This window comes from Helianthus annuus, chromosome 14, assembly GCF_002127325.2.
Source record: "Helianthus annuus cultivar XRQ/B chromosome 14, HanXRQr2.0-SUNRISE, whole genome shotgun sequence".
In the NCBI taxonomy this organism is placed as follows: Eukaryota; Viridiplantae; Streptophyta; class Magnoliopsida; order Asterales; family Asteraceae; genus Helianthus; species Helianthus annuus.
The window spans coordinates 121,811,816-121,829,976 of NC_035446.2; the positions used below are offsets into that span (position 1 = coordinate 121,811,816).

The 18,161-nt window shown below is 38.9% G+C and overlaps 1 protein-coding gene across 1 annotated transcript in view; it reads right to left on the minus strand.

The window, feature by feature from the left end:
• The window catches only part of LOC118486546 (extensin-like), a 41,438-nt gene that overhangs the window by 582 nt on the left and 22,695 nt on the right, over nucleotides 1–18,161 (minus strand). Inside the window, exon 2 of the mRNA XM_035983063.1 lies at nucleotides 35–627. Within this exon, the coding sequence (XP_035838956.1) occupies nucleotides 35–627 (593 nt within the window). The remainder of the gene's footprint in view (nucleotides 1–34; nucleotides 628–18,161) is intronic.

Sequence of the window (18,161 nt, forward strand, 5' to 3'; positions counted from 1 at the left end):
TGGCGGTGGTGGCGGCGGCGTGACTGCCACAAACTGTTGACCCACCGAAGGATCCTGTTGCTGCTGATGATGCGAGTGTTCAGACGGGGTGAAATACCAGTCAATGTTTCGGAACCTCTCCTCGTAGCTGTCTGGACCACGATAAGGCGATCCGTGGAAAGACGATCCGTCAGATATCTCTATCGGGTGGTTGGGCGTCCCCGTAGCAGGCTCCATAGGGTCAGTATCCTCGTCCATATTGTTATCCCCGGAGAAGTGGTCTTCCGGCCCAAGTGGGTTAAAACCCACGGGTTCTGGCAAAAGGTTAGCCGGGTTAAATCGGCTTTGGAAAACGGGTGTTGGGTCGCCAAAAGAATGGTGAGAATTGGATCTCTGAAGAGGTATGAAAGCTGGCGGCTGGTTGTTGGGCTCGTTTTTAGAATGGGGCCCAAATGAGTGTTGGTACGAAGGAGAGGAGCTAAGGGATACTGATCGCCTTCCTGGTTCGACATAGAGCCTCCATGGCTCTTGCGGGCTGGTGCTCATGGTGATGGAAGGAGTACGTCGATGCGACGGCCCGGCCTCGTGATCATGTCCTGACATGGGTCCTTTGCCTCTACCGCGAAGAAATCTGGGTGGCATGATGACCTGCATACGATAATCAGACAACAACAACAATATAATAAAAGACTCAAAAAAAATAAAACAATTCAGAGTTTGTCCTATGTTCAATGTCTAGACTTGGAACTCGAAGAATGCGCAATTTGTGCACTGAGATTAAACACAAAAGGCTAGTGTTTAATTCACTCAGTGTTGGCTCTGATACCAACCTGTCACACCCCTAATTTCCACGTGTCACCGGTGGGCCCGGTGGGGGATTTCGTGACGTAGTTGATATCATCATATGTCAAACAACACAAATTAAATTTTGCACAGCGGAAGCAAATGAAAATAGATTTATTTCAACTATTAATTGTAATATCAAGTATCACAACCAGTCAAAATAGATCCACATGGCGGATCGAAGAAAAAGAAAGAAATTGTTCAACAGATATATGCATCCCAAAAGCTTGCGAGACTCTACGATGCTAAGGAGAAACCAGCCTATTGCGCATAGCACCTGCACTTAATCTTTTTGGGGAAAATACGTCAGTTTGCACTGGTAAATACAATTTAACTGACTCATTTTGAAAATATTTAAAAATTGGTTTTAAATGCACAAGGCACAAAACATTTTATAACTTGGGAATATTTAATCAGAGTTAAACTTGTAAAAGATTTACATGTTTGTTAACCGTTCAGTCGCCCGAGTCGTATCGGGTTTAAGGTTAAATGACACACCACATGGTATAAGTTCGCGGCGGGAAGCCAACGTTAATACCTTAAAAATAATGGACATAATACCGGGTGTACGCCTACACCCGGGTGTCAAGGTCGTGGCCAAAAATCATGCCAAGGATATCCGGGACATGGTCATTAAGCTCCCAAAGGCATAAAAACAAACAACACCAAGTTTTTTAAACGGGTCCCATTGATAATACCCAACTACTAATGAGATGGGGTCAATCGCCCGACCAAGCGGTATTTTATATACCGTACCCCCAAGCCCGTATAAGGGAAAATAAGTTAAAAGTATTTACCTGAGCAAGTATAACCACAATTTCAAAAATGCACGTGTCTTTTACTGGGCTCCTATTCTGGAAAGAAGGTTATAATAACCTATTAGAATCCTAACGGGTCTTTTAACATAGCCTAAGCTTAGACCGGTTAGTTCCGAAGAATAAATATGGTTTAATCGCGAGGAATGCGAAAACCGGGAAGGAATGTGATTTAGACCCTACAAGCTTGGATACTTGTATAATATGGGTAAACTAAACACATTCTGAATTTTGAGACTTAGATGATATGGTTTGACCCGTTTCGGCTAATATGCGTGAACTAGTCACATAAGCCGATCCGAACGCGAAAGTGCGTAACGAGTAACCATATAAGTCATATGCAAGTTTTCTGAGGTTTTATGCACCAAACATATTGTAATATCAGTAAGGTATGTCCAAATACGCCCCAAATGTTTTTAAACGCCATTTACGCCTCATAAGGGCATTTTGGTAATTTTACATAAGCTAAAAGGGTAAAAACGGAAAATCTGAGTTCCCAACTTTAGTCTACTGTTATAATATATATTTTTATAAAATATATCAGTAGGTATTAGACCTTTTATATATAAACTCGTTTTGACATATACTATGTCGTAAAAATGCCTAAAAAGGCGATTTGGAGCCATTTCCGGGTTTTAAAAGGAAAGCTGATATTTTTATATTTCCAGAAGGCTCAAAATATCATATTTAATATAACAAATCAGTAGAAAAAGGTTTGGGTCAGAAGGTTATGTAAAACTCATTTTATGACCGTAAAGGGTAAAACCGGCATAAGCCGAAATAAGCTTAGAACCTCTAGTTATGCTCAGCTTAAAAATGAATAAAAATCTTTAAAATTCCCAAAATATTATTATATAACAGTGAGTATAAAGTTTTGGTATAAAATTTGGGTTTAGATAGGTTATGTGCTAAATACGCTAATTATTTATTAAGAAAGCTTCTAATTACGCTAACGGGCATAACTCTTAATCTAGACCTCAAACTGATGTCAAATTTTGGGGACAACTTTATATTTCAGTAACTAAGGTGTCTACCCCTTTACATTTTCAAAATTTATAATTTTTGGACATTCGGGCATAATGGTCAACATATGGGCATTTAACGGAGACATGCATATGAACAAGATATCTAATGAACCACATTGTACAATCACAGGAGGATATACTAACATGTTAATAGGTTCAAAAGAAGCTCTAAGGTATTTTTAATCTTGACTAAAATGGGTCAGAACTGAAAGTCAAAGCGAAAGTCAAACTATGCGACTTTCGGTTCCGAACCGGGTCTAAACAGAAAATTGTCGAGTTGAACATGTTGGAACATGTTCTTATACTTATTACCAAGTTATATTAATGTTCAAACAGGTTACATACAACCTACATTGCTAATTATGCGTTAATCCGAAATTAAGCATTCTGTTGACTTTTTATAATTAGCTTTGACTCGACAATTGACATGCTTAGAGTGGGAATCTGGAAATACCCTTTCAAGGGTTTGTTACCCACTTAATTACCTTCCTAAAGGTATCTTTAATTCGTGATTAGACAAAGCACATTATGCTTAATCACGAAGTCAAACCTTAATTACGACGGTTTGACTTTTACTTAATTAACTAAGCTATAAAGGATTAAAGATGGTTAAGGACACTTACAAGAGTCCTAAGATGGATTAGAGAGCCTAAGAAAATGTGTTGGTGACCAGAGGAGTTCCAGAGAGCTTTTAGCCAAAGTTACAAATGAGCAAGTTCATATGGTCACACTTCAAGCTCTTTATATAGTGAACTAGAAGCTCCAAGATCTTGACAAGCAAGTCTAGGGTAGTTACAAGATCAACCCAAATGTCCCTAAGGGTCTATATTCTGCCTAGGAAGCCCATAGAATCAGAATTTTACGTTTTAAGTCGGTTAAAGGGCTGGACAGGCAGCTGTCCAAAACATACTGCCAGCGACGGTCTTACGGACCGTAAGCTTGAGGCCTTACGGTCCGTAAGGACCTCTTGCGGACCGTATGCTACATGATTTGCGGTCCGTAACAGACTTTACTGAAACATGGTTCAGGTGCCCACCTTACGGACCGTAAGCCTAGGGCTTTGCGGTCCGTAACCGATCCATGCGGAACATTCCCAGGTACCCTGCTTACGGACCGTAAGCCAAGGGCCTTGCGGTCCGTAAGCGATGGCCAGAAGGCAAAAGTTTGCAAACTTTTAAGTCTTGACCATGCAACCACAATACCCGAAACATGCTGTCTCTTTTCAGATGTGGGGCCTTCAAGACCAGCCATTGCATGCCTTACTTCTTCTTACATGTTCCCCATTCATATCAACCTATTAAGGGACTTGTATTTTGACGGAGATTCAAAGAAGTGAGTCTTGGACTTTCATAGGAGTTGGCCAAGCTTATAACAATTCTTATTCATAAGAATTTTATTTAATTTATGAGTAGTAACAACCTATAATTCCATAGCCCTTAATAAAGATGGAACTTTATTTATTTGAGGGCAACCGGTTATCAAATGAGATGATCATCAATTGATTTAAGGATCTTGGGATTTATAAAAATTTCGGGTCGCTCAGAGGTGATTTAATAACGTGTCGCCCTTGGGTCGTTCAGAGGTATTTTAAATAACATGACGCCCCTTTTTATTAGAAATCCTACCACATATCTCTTTATTAAATCCGGTTTTTCTGACATGTCTGTCACGGAGGACACGTGTCTTTATTCAATTGGACAGGAATTTTCGAGGTGTTACAGTACGGTTGAAACGCCGTCCACAGAAGTGACCGCGTTACGCCTCCAGGAATATTTGTCACGAAAAAAGTTGTCACCGGCCTGCCGCCTAATGATTTAGGGTTTAGGGTTAAGAGATCCTAGTTAGGATTCGACGAGCCGGTTATAACGCCGCTAGAAGGAGTCCAATCGAAGTTCGTTTAAGTCAATTCCCCACTATTCCTCATTTTTTTAGTGTTCCCCAATAAACCTCACACTATTTTTATATATGTCATCGTAGTGTGATTTTGAATTATGTATGCAGATAGCATGAAATGTATTGTAAAGCAATGTACTAAGTACGCACACAATGGGCATACATAGCATGAAATGTAGTGAAATCATGTACTAATATGTACTAACGAACGTAGCAGGTATATGATGTGAAAACATGGAAAACATGAAAGTAACAGGTAGGCACATGTGTTTCACCCCAAAACAGTTTGGAAAACAGTAAAAGAGGGGTTCAATGTAAACCTAAAGCTAACCCTAAAGCGTCCCTAAAGGTAAACCTTAAACGCTACAGCTAAAGCTAAACCCTAAAAGGCAAACCCTAATATATTTAGGTTTATGGGTTATGATTTAGGGTTTAGGGTTAAGAGATCCTAGTTAGGGTTCGACGAGCCGGTTCCAACGCCGCTGGAATGAGTTCAATCAAAGTTCATTTGAGTCGGTTTCTCGCTGTTCCCCGTTTTTTTAGTGTTCCCCAATGAACCTTCCCCTATAAAAATATATACAATTAATGCATCAAAAGTTACAGTTAAAAAAAGGAAAACCGTAAACCAGACGCTTAAAAACCTAAATTAAAGTAGCAAACCATTTATTTAATCTACATGCAAAGTCATGAAATTCTTGCAGGTTCTGAAAGCACCATGATATGCATACATACACCACTAATATATTTACGTATACATATGCACATATATATATCACGTGTTGTTCACCTTGGCCACCCAAATATTTTCCTTCTATCACGCTAATCACGCAACATCACCACCCGTTTTCTTTCTCTCTCTAGATAATAAGTACCCCTTTTGAAATCGAAAAGAAGACAAATTTTTATGATTGCCTAATAATACTTATTTCAAGATCACATCATGCAAAATTATGATCATTAATTCACTCCTGGAGTTGATGGAGACCAGACATTCAGACTTCACATAAACCGGTCAATAGTTAAAAATAATAAATTTTTTGTTTGTTTGATCATATACATACTTCAAAGCTATCAATATATCTAGTTCGGATCTTATATGTATATATTGGTGAATGTTTTGTTGGGATATAAATTTATAATATGCATGCATGCATGCAACGTTATAACGGGAAAGGATCAATAATGGGAAAGGTTCACTTTTTTACGTTCATGAGGATTATAATAAGTTAATAACGCCTCATACAAGTATTATTGTTAATGGGTTATTGGATTTTATTATCGGCCATTGGTCGCTGCCACCCCCCAACTATCACTTTGACGCCTACCACCCTCAGCTTCACACTTATTGTGTTCTGTCACCAGATCACTAACTTTTGATCCTGTTACTATACTTTTGGTGGTGTCTTAAGATCCCTAAAACCTTCCTAAGATCCCTATGACACCCCAAAAAGTGTAGTAACATGATCAAAAGTTAGTGATCGGTTAACGACGTGGTGACAGAACACACTAAGTGTTAAGTTGGGGGTGATGGACGTCAAAGTGTTAGTTGGGGGTGGCAGCGGCCAATAGCCAATAGTTGAGGGTGATAAAATCTAATAATCCTTTGTTAATTAGCATCCTTTGCAATCGTTCTTATATCTTGGAAAACAATTGTATTTTTAGGAAACCCCTAAACGTACAGAAAATCACCGGAGTAACCCGTTACTTAAAAAAAAAAAAAGATGCAATAAGCTATGTATAAACTTTTTCATTTTGTGTCAGGTCACATGATAAAAAGATGAAATCAAATTAAACTTAGAAAATAACAAAAATATGTCAATTGTCAATAGAAATGCATAAATTAAAAAAATACAAATGAAGATTGTTTGGTAAATATATTCGGATGTTTTAGATGAAGGATAAAGAAAAAAACCCTCTTGGTCGCAATTCTATGGGGGTCGTTTATTAGTTTCCAATTTTTATTGGGGTTGTTAGATCGAAAACTCGTTTTTGTTATTGTAAGATCCTTACCGTATAATCAGATGAATCTAGATCAGCAGATTCTATTTGTAATACCCCAAAAAATTTTCTTCGAATTATATAATGACACGTGTCTCGAATCTCCAACTAATCCCGACTATGTGGAAGGAGAGAGGGACCCATACTGAATATACTAATTAACACATGTCTCAAATCTTCAACTAATCCCAACTATATGAAAGGAAAGAGGCCAATATTGCATATATTAAAGTTGAATATAAGTTGAGGGGGCTAAATCTGCCACTAAGGCAAAATTCATGGTATGACGAGGGTCCTTATGGACTATATGGTTATACCCTTCAGGTCCACACCGTGTTATAAAATAACCTATGCGTCCTAGGCCCATTTGATCAAACAGTTTAGACTTTTGCTTTGACTTTCGATTCTGACCCATTTGGTCTACTTTAGAACCCAATTAAGGCATGTTATATGTCACACCCCAACCGATGGCGGAATCATCGGGGCGCGACACTGAGCAAAACAGATTGTCCAGAAGTTTCCATAACAATTATCATTACTATTCAATTTAAATAATACGTCCCATACCGTATCTCAAACAGTAAACAAATTATTACAGACAAAATCCAAGCAAATGTTTCTGTTCTGACAACTCAGATTTTAATACAGCAATTGTTTATCTGCTTCTAGAGACCCAAAATTTGACTACTACAGACAACTACTTGTTGGGCTCTAGAGCTTTATTCTAGCCTCGCTTTCCTAGCAGATAAGCATCTTAAACACCTGTCACATACGTTAAAATAAAGTCAATACATAAAATGTAAAGGTGAGCATACAAGTTTGATAATAGCGTAATAGAGTTCGAAATAGTTTACGCATAACCAGCACGTACACAGAGGAAAACAAAGCATGTTAATTATCGACATGGATCTATCCATACCAATGACTGCGGGTTGACTGCCCGGGGCAGTTCGCAATACATGATTACCACCGTAATCCATGCAAGTAATTGTCCTTAACAACCCCCGTGTGAACGGGTGCTGAGTCCAAACTATAGTACTATCGTCGTTAAGGCAGGTAGACACCATTCCACGTGTAAACATAACAACAAGCATTCATTTAGTCACGTAATACATGCGATAACGGTTAGCGTTTAAAGTATTGCGTAGTGTGTTCGATTGTGATTTAGAATAAGTAACGTATGTAACACCCAAAAGTGCGAAAGCAAAAAGGGTTCGAGTATACTCACAGCGATTGATGGATTGAAGGGAGCGCTTGAGAGTAGCGTTAGCCTGAATAGTTCGATAGTATAATGATAAGCAACGCGTAAAACGGAAACAAGTGTTGATGGATCGGACAGCTGGTCGATCGGACGGTAGTCCGATCGGACGGCTGACCATTCGGTTGACAGTCCGTTCGGACAGTTGTCCGGTCAGACGGGAGCCCGATCGGATGGCTGTTCAAGTGGATTGTTTCTTCCTTTGAGAAAGATGTGTTTGTGTATGATGGTTTGACTTTTGAAGTTTTCGTTGTAGCATTTGAAAACATTGAAGTATCTTTACCTATCAGGTCGGTCGATCGAACGGTCGTTCGATCGGCCGGCAACCCGATAGGCTAGGTACTCCATCAAAACAAGTTCTCAGAAGGGTGTCACCTGGTCGGACGGCTGTTCGATCGGGTGGCACTCCTAGTGCGTCGAACATGTGAAAAATCGATTAAGTGTTGAAGTCAAGTATCTCATGATCCGAAGAGTAATCCAATCGGACGGTAGTTCGATCGGATAACAGTTCATTCAATACTCAAGCTTCAATGAATTGGTTAAGCGTGGGACCATGTGCTAGCCGATCGGCTGGCCAGTCGATCGGCTGACTGTCCGATCGGCTGGCTGTCCGTTCGGACAGCAGTCCAATCGGTCAGCACCCTGACCTGGTCGGCCTGTTCGTCTAACACTTGGTTGTTCTGATTGTTTGTCGATTTATCGAGGTATTTTGACAACGAGTCAAACAACAGAAACCTCGTCTTTACTTGGTTCTCCTGTTCGGACAGGAATCACCCAAATCCGGTTGGTGAACGGTTCGAGGCGGCGTTTAACGTTTAACCCGAAATCGGTGAACCTCGTGGATAGATTCCGGATCTTGAGTCACGCAACCACCGAAATGGTTAGTAAGTCGGCACAAGCTCCGTTCCTATCGGTTTTGGAGGTATTGAGTGTAAAAGAGTTGAAAGAAAGTTGGAAAACCATCTTTCAATCCCTTTTTACCGTGAATATGTTTAGATCCATGAAGGATCTTTGTTTGTTTATGTGGAAATCGGTTAGATCCAAGCTATTCTTGGTGGATTGAGGCCAAAGCATGAAGTTCTTCAAGAACCCATGATGACATCATCCTAGAACACTTGAATCTTGATGATTTCACGGTTTAAAGTTAAGATTTGAAAGATAGAAAGGTGTAGGAGTGCGTGTAGATCAAGAAAGTACAAGATTTAGGACGAAATCTTACCGGAATTGAGAGAAATCTGAGAAAAAGTGAGCTGAGCCTGCTGGTCGGACAAAGGTTTCCAAAAGTAGAAAGTTTAACAATGACAGGGGTATTTATAGGATGCCAAAAGAGGTAAAGGCTGGCCGATCGGTCGGTCAGCACGATCGGACAGCCTGTCCGATCGGCTGGCTGTTCGATCGGCTGGTAGCCTGATTGATCAGCTGCCTGATTCGAGTGTTTGGTGCGATGATTTTTGATATTTCGATCTCGATTGCGATTGATGAGAATTCGATAGAGTTTCCTATTCAAATTACTTTTAATCCCAATTACTATATCTAACATACAAGAATCTATATTTCGCGCTGTCTTTTCGCCACCAATTATCATAATTCGATTTCGATTGAGTTTGATTGAGTTTCGATTGCGATTCGATTGATTACTACACATAACATAAAGTAAACATGCAAAAGTAACACATAAGGCACACACACACACACATATTATTGGTGCATCCGTTTGTCGCCTAAGTCTTGTATCGAGTCTTATGTAGAATAGGCTAGAATAGGGCATGGAATCCAAGATACTGGATTTGAAGGTGATTCTGCTCCAAATGACATATTGACATTTGGAGTGAAACCACTTAACATGATGATTCTGCCCGTAATGTCTCTAGACTGATTCCGCCCGAAAGGTTAACATCTGATTCCGCTCGTAATGTGATTCCGCTTGTATGTGTTCGAGCAGAATCAGGCCGACTATATATAGGTGTTCCTTGAAGCGAAATCATAACGATTGTCTTCTGGTTAGCCACGAAGTGCTGCCGAAGTGTTGTCAGGCTTGTAAAACGTTTGCAGATCAATAAAAACAACAGTTTAAAGTGAATACGGCTGAGATTGCACCGAAACATTAGTTTCCGCCTCTTGTTTTGGGTAAAAACTCTTCTGATCGAGTCGTTCGGGTCGGAACACGATCCTACAAGTGGTATCAGAGCTCAGGAGGAAGAGTTCTTGCCATTTCAGCTGTGTTTATTCTGATTTTCTACTCCTTCTTCTAAAAACTGAAATTTTTTTACGGTAAAACAGGCTAAAATTTTCTCAGAACATGCGTAATCATGATTTGATAAACCCTTGAAACTTTCAGAGTTAAAATCAATCCAAAACTAAAAATTCTTGAGGTTCCGCTCGAAATTGATCGTGCACAGGATGACGTCAGCAACACTTTTGGCTGATTCCGCTCGGATTGGATTTTGATTCCGCTCGAAGATTTCAGTTGATTCCGCTCAGAACAGTGATTTCGCTCCAAAAATTCAAGTGATTTCGCTGCAAAGATAGTTGGTAATTCCGCTCCAAAGTTTGTTCTTGATTCCGCTCCAGCAGGTCATCAAAAGAGATTCCGCTTGAACTAACTTCGTGATTCCGCTTCAAAGTTTTAAAACAGAGATTCCGCTTGAATCAACTTGATTGTTGATTCCGCTCGAACGGCACTTGGTGATTTCGCTCCAGATTTTGATTTCGCTCGAACTTGAAATTTTGTGAACTTTTGAAAAATTTAAAACATGGACAACGAATTTTATAATGCCTTTGCTGGACCAATGAACATTACTCAGAGTGCTTTACTTGAAAATGAAACCGGGACTTCACAGAAACCGCCTAAGCTCTTGAATATTGATGATTATAATGCATGGTCCGAACGTTTTGGAAATTGGGTTGAAGCTTATCACTTAGATGCATGGGAACATACTGAAGAACCATATGTAAGGCCCACAAGGAATGGTATTCAACAAACAATCAGAGATATGAGTGCTGATGAGAAAAAGAAGTATAGAGATGAAAAATTGATGGTGAGTTTGCTTCAGCAAGCAATTAAAGAGGACATTTTAATCTTGCTTCAACATGATGGAAGTGCATATTCGATCTGGACTGAATTGGAAGCAAAATTTGTAGGAAGTGATGATATGCTTAAAAACAAGATGTCTCTCCTGAAGAAAGAATTTGATCTTTTTCGGGGTTTAAAATCTGAAAACACCAAGCAAATTATTGAAAGATATTGTAACTTGGTGAGAAATATGTCGAAACTTGGCATTAAAAAGGATACTGATGAATTGATTGAAAAACTTGCAGATGCACTACCACATGAAATCTGGGGAACTTTTCTGATGATGCTGAGAAACAACAGAAAAGAATATAAAAAGCTAACACTGGGAGAGTTCATCAAACACCTGGAAGCTCAAGAGATGGAGCAGCGAAAGATTGCCAGGATGAAGAACTACGATGGAGAACAGGACATTAGTCTGTATTTCAAAAATGGAATTAGTGAAAAGACAAATCTATCTCCAAAGGTTGAAACAGCTTACAATGCAAAAGGTTCTTCTGAAAAATCATCTCAGGGTTCAAGCAGCACAACAGGATTCTCTTCATTTCCAACATATGATCCTCAGTTCACTACAACAAAAAGTGGCAAAGTTCTTCAATGCAACATTGCCTTAAAGCTTGAAAATGATTAGAACTATACAGAGGAAGTTGCTAAAAGCCACATGTCTTTGTTGTTTACAGTGCTTGAATCCTATGGAGGATTAGTTGCAGGAAGGATCGGTAATCCAATGCTCACGAAAGAGGATTATGATCAAATCGATGTCGAGGAAATGGAATTGATGGATATTAAATGGTGCATGGCTAGTGTGTTGCGACGGGCTAAAAAGTTCAAACAAATTACAGGCAGAGATGATTTTCGCGAAGCTCATGTGTCAACTTTAGGTTTTGATAAGTCTAAAGTTACTTGTTTTCGTTGCAGGGAAAAGGGGCACTTCAAGAGGGAATACACAAATCGAGAAGCGAGTGGAGCTCAAAACCCTTTCGGAAACAACGACTACCACAAAAAGGCGATTTATCATCAAGTCACACCATAGCCGTATCAACAACAACAACAAGCACCACATCAGGCACAAACTGCACATGGGAGATGTGTGATTGAATATTTAAAAAGAGCGTGTCTAGTTAATCAAGGAAAAGATGGTGATTTTAGTTGGGATAAGTATATTCCAATGGAAAGCAAAGTGTGTTTGACAGATCAAGAAGATGAAAAGTTGGCTGAAGGTTTCAGTTGGGACAATTTTTGCCCAGACAAAGAATTCATGGCCAAAGAGAAGTCAAATGTTAAAGCTTTTATTGCTAATGCTTACGATATGAAATGGGCAGAAAAATGCAGAAAAGTCAGAGAAGCTGAAGAAGAAAAATAGAGAAAGATTGAAGAAGAGGAAGAAGAAGAAAGATTAAAAGCTGAAGCTGAAGCTGAGAAAAAGAGAAGAGCTGAGATGTTTCAATTGAGCAGAACAGTCAAAGAAGTTCCGGAATTTGAAATCAAAGTTGATACTAAAGCAGTCAAAGTTCCTGAAAAATGTTTAAATTGTGATTCTTTGATCAAACAAAACAACGAATTGCTACACAACATTAAAAGATTGAAAGAATCATATGATACTTTGAACAGAGAAATCAACAAGTACACTGAGTCGAACAGTGAACAAGCTGTAGCATTGAACACACTTAAAGGAGCTTACATGAGACAGCTTGATGATGTCAGTTTCTACACAAAGAAGTGTGCCGAGTTAGAATTGAAATTGGCAACACAAAGAATTGAAACTGAATGCGTTAACAGTTTATTAAAAAGTTACTCATGTTCTACTTTTGTTGTTGACAGGATTTATCCGATTGTAGAAGAATTGAAGACATTTGAAGAAGTAAAGACTTCGGAAGAAAAGAAATCTGTGACAGAAGACAAAGATGAAGTGAAAATTTCTGGTAAGAAACCAAGTGTGGTCTACAATAGATGTCCGCCCCCGGTCGAAAATGGATATTCGCCTCGAAATCCAAATTCCGAAAGAGTTAAAAAGGCAATTAACTTACAATGGGAGTCTGGGCCATCAGATAACTTGCCAGAAAATATTGATGTCACGTATACATCGTCTGACACTGATCATGAGTCCGAATTGATAAAAAGTGTGGTCGATCAGGTGTTGGATAAAGATGACGTTGAAGAGTCTAAAAAGGAATCAAAACCCGAGTCAAAGTTTGAGTCCGACACGTCAAAGCCAACAATCAAAAAGGACAAACGGGTTTATGATAAAGAATTTTTGCTATCAAAATTTAATTTGAATGACGAACCGATCAAAGTAGCATATACTTTGAAAGATTCTGACAAGTTATATTCTGATGAGATTTTTCCAATAAGAAGTGTTAGATTTGAAATGATAAAAAAGGTTTTCAAAATCACAGAAATTAATATTTCTGAAATAAAGGATTTAAATCTTTCTGAAAAACCTAAACAATATACTTCAAGAGACCAACAAAGAATTAACAAGAAAATGGGTTACAATTGTGGTTATAGTTTCCAAAAGAAACCAAACCATAATCGTAATTTCAAAAAGAAAGGTCTTGGATTTAATCAAACGAAAAATTATAAAAATGAAAAAGTTTATAAACCAAAAACTGTGTTTGTTTCAGGAAAAACGACAGAGGCTGAGAAAGAGCAAGCATTCAGAAAGCAGACGGATCAAGAGTTCCTTGCCAAGAAGCAAGAAGAACTGAAGAAGAATGTTGTTCAGAAAAAGACAGAAACAAGAACCTGTTTTTAGTGCAAAACTGTTGGGCACATTGCTAGAAACCAAAACAGGAAGTCTCTGGTAAACTGAAAGAGAAAATTGTTGAGAAAACTGAACTTACAACCAAAAATTTTACAGGCTTTGAAAATTCAACCTTTGAAGTGGGAGAATATTCAAAGAATGCCTTAAAAAGAAAAGATAATTTGAAAAATAAAAAATGGGTTGTTAAGGGTTCAAGAAACAGTTCTGGTGATGAATCTGATTCCATAAAATCAGAGGAGCCGCATGTTGTTGTGAAAGATGATAAGAAAGTTCTGACAGTGGATGATGTGAATTTTCCACCACTGAGTGCTAAAAACTTAAAATCTAAAATCGGAAAAATTGAAATTTCAAGTCAATTCTTTCCTAAAAAGAAAGAATTGGATGTTGAAAAAGCCTTTAACCCTGCTGTGAAAAACATTTTTGGTAAGATGATTGAGGGGAAGGCTAAAGGGGTAAAAGAGTTTTATCAAGCTAAAAGGAAAGATATAACCCCAAATGAGACTGAAAAGATTACACCCAAGGCTGGTCAGGCTTGGGTGGATATATTTTTCGTTGAATAGAAACCTGACTTGCCGGAGCTCCCAAGTTGGTAATCGCGGAGCATGAATCGGCATCTTTCTTGAAAAATTTGTTTTGAGAAGTGTGAATTGCCGGAACTCCCAGGTTGGTAAGTGTGGAGTAGGAATCGACACTTTGAGAATTCAACCATCAGATGGTAATAGGTTGAAAATGTTTGATAGTTGATTTTACAAGTGGTTCAATCATAGATTCTACAAGTGGTTAATCAAGGTCATTAAGTTGAACTTGATTTAACTATCATTTAAAAGATTGGTAAACAATGTGATGAAATGACCCCAAAACCTACAAGTGGTTGGTAAACGAACTTATTTTCCGGAAAAACCATTCTGATTAAAACAAACTTAAGTGTTTTGAAATCTTAATGGGAAAATAGTTTGTTGTGAGGGGGAGTTCTGATTGTTTATGCCAAGTGGATGGAGATTTGAGGTAATTCGATATCAGTTATCATGTTCTGTACAGTTTGTTTTCAATTTCATTAAATGTTTTTGAATTTTAGGGGGAGTAAGAAATTTTTAGAAAATCCAAAAACATTAGAAAATTTGAAAAAACCAAAAACATGATAAAATGAAAAATGAGTTTTTGTTGCATAAAAGAGGAAATGATAGTACATCAGTGGACTATCACAACACGCTAAAGATATGTAAAGTCAAAATGTGATAAACAATCTCACTGCGGATGTGTCAGTAGGTTTTTACACATTTAGTAGATTGTGACGAGATATAAACTTAAATTTCAAACTTGCTTAATTCGTGGGGAACAACTTCTTGGATATATAGGTAACCCCTGAAATCTTGTTTGAAAGGTCCCTCTTTCTGAGATACTAGGTCTTTATACTCAGTGATATCTGGGGTATTATACCGGGACTTTCGCTGAATGGAAATTCTGACCTAGTCCCCGTATAATACTTTCTGCAAATTTCTTGAAACATAGCGAAAGCCCTCAGCAATTATGATTAAACAATAAAATTGATAATCATTGCTGTTGAAGAAAAGATCCTCTAAAGGGGACACACCAAAAGTCAAAGCCGTCATCTCTCTGCGTATACGGAAGTATCGACCTGAGCTCTCATGGCCCTCGCAATTTAACCCCTTTACAGATATCATCTGTGGTATACTCACCTGTAAGACTGAATATTGGGATCTGGATACGGGAGTATATTCAAGTGGTGGGACACGCGAATAAGTTTAAGTCATTAAGACACTAATAGCGTATCTCGAATCAATTGAACTTTGTGTGAAAATTTAGTGGACAAACATACTGACAATCTAGGTGAATTGTTTAGAACTTAAAATGAAATCTAGCTTAACGGTGTTGGTGATGTGTCTCAAAAACTGATATGATCCTCTTGTACGAACTCACAAAAATATTGTCTGTAAATATTTCATTTCTGCATCTTCTTTTATTCAAAAATCCAAAAAGATTTTAGTGTGTTTTAGCATAAATTTTGTAAAATCCAAAAAGATTTTCGACAACTGGTGTTGAAAAGCTGATTTTCGAAATTCCAAGTGCTAAACTAGATGAATAGGTTTAGGAGAGAGTGTGTGAAAATGTTATGATTTCAAGTGATTTTCAAAGAATAAATCATTTTGAATGTTTATTTCAATAGTTTCAAAATTTTAAAGATTTAAACTTTAAGAAACTTATGTATGTGGTAGAGAACTTGCAGGATAAGAGCCAGGCAACGATCTTGAACCTGTGATTTCCAGACTACGATCCCAGCAGATTGAGAGGGAGAGTCTGAAGAACAAAGTGCCAGGTTCTGATTCTGAGATTGCCGATGCAAATGAATTAAAGATTCAACATTCAAGGGAGAGGTTTTGTTGATGATAGAGATTGATTAAGGATGCTTACAATGAAGAACATTTCAGAGAGAAGCACGAAGACCGATAAAGACTGAAGGTTCGACAATTGAAGACTCGACACTGAAGACTCCGTCAACATCCGAGGGGGAGATTGTTGGTGCATCCGTCTGTCGCCTACGTCTTGTATCGAGTCTTGTGTAGAATAGGCTAGAATAGGGCACAAAATCCAAGATACAACATTTAAAGGTGATTCCTCTCCAAATGACATATTGGCATTTGGAGCGAAACCACTTAACATGATGATTCCGCCCGTAATGTCTGTAGATTGATTCCGCCCAAAAGGTTAACATCTAATTCCGCTCGTAATGTGATTCCGCTTGTATGTGTTCGAGCGAAATCAGGCCGACTATATATAGGTGTTCCTTGGAGCGAAATCATAACGATTGTCTTCCGGTTAGCCACGAAGTGCTGCCGAAGTGTTGTCAGGCTTGTAAAACGTTTGCAGATCAATAAAAACAACAGTTTAAAGTCAATACGACTGAGATTGCACCGAAACATTAGTTTCCGCCTCTTGTTTTGGGTAAAAACTCTTTTGATCAACTCGTTCGGGTCGGAACACGATCCTACACGTATAACAATAACCAACATTGCGATATTCGAGTTTCGAGTTCGATGATGATTAGATTAGTTCGATTAGCGTTTAATTAACTTTATCGCATTGTTACTTCCTATTATTCACAGTCGTAAAGCGGTTCGTAGCGATAAACATTCGATTACTTCGATTTTAATTAATTACTCCACATAATACTACTAACGTAAAAACATAAAAATAATCTAACTACAGTCAAAGAAGTCAAACAGGGATTGAGCAAGGAGAGACAGATTGCTATTAGCGATCTTTTCCTCCTTTGACTTCAATCTTGACTTTGACTTTGACTTTCGAAACACTGGGGTGTTACAGCCTCCATGTTTAGGGAATTTCATCCCGAAATTAGGCTGAAAGCTGCACAACACCGTGTATCACTTTGGAGAACTTTCTCTCTCTAGACTTTCACTTAAACAACTGCGGGTACTTCGCCTTCATGTCGCTTTCGAGTTCCCAAGTGAACTCTGCCCCTCGTTTGCCTTCTCATCGGACTTTCACAATAGGAATGCGCGAGCATCTGAGCTGCTTGGTTTGGCGATCCATGATTTTAACAGGCTTTTCCACGAAGTGCAGTGTTTCGTTTATTTGAAGGTCGTCGAGAGGTACAATTAAATCATGCTCAGCCAGGCACTTTCGGAGGTTTGACACATGGAAAGTCGGGTGGACGTTACTAATTTCCTCCGGTAGTTCGAGTCTGTAGGCGACTTTTCCGATCCTTTCCAAAATCTTAAAAGGTCCAACATATCGAGGCGCCAGTTTCCCTTTCTTGCCGAATCTGACCACACCCTTTCAAGGTGATACCTTTAGGAGTACGTAGTCGCCAACGTCAAATTTAAGGGGCTTGCGTCGTCTATCGGCATAACTTTTCTGTCTACTCCGAGCTTTCAACAAGTTGTCTCGAATTTGGAGGACTTTGTCAGTTTTTTCTTGCAATATCTCAGGACCGGTTAATTGCGAGTGACCGATCTCGTGCCACACAATAGGCGATCGACATCTTCTTCCATATAAAGCCTCGAATGGTGCCATTTGGATGCTGGTATGATAGCTGTTGTTATACGAGAATTCGACTAGCGGCATGTATTTGTCCCAATTACCACCGAAGTCTATGACACACGAACGGAGCATATCTTCAAGAGTACGAATCGTTCTCTCAGTCTGGCCGTCGGTCTGAGGATGGAATGCGGTACTCAGGTTAAGCGTAGTGCCAAGAGCAGTTTGAAACGTTTCCCACAATCGTGAGGTAAACCGAGCATCACGGTCAGAGATGATGTCACGAGGCGTCCCATGATTACAAATGATCTCGTCGGTGTTGATTCGGGCTAATCGTTCCACCTTGTAGTCTTCTCGTATTGGCAGAAAGTGGGCTGATTTGGTTAAACGATCAACAACAACCCAAATGCTGTCGTGACCTGATGACGTATGCGAAAGCTTTGTTATGAAGTCCATAGCTATACTCTCCCATTTCCATATAAGGATTGGGGGTTGCTCG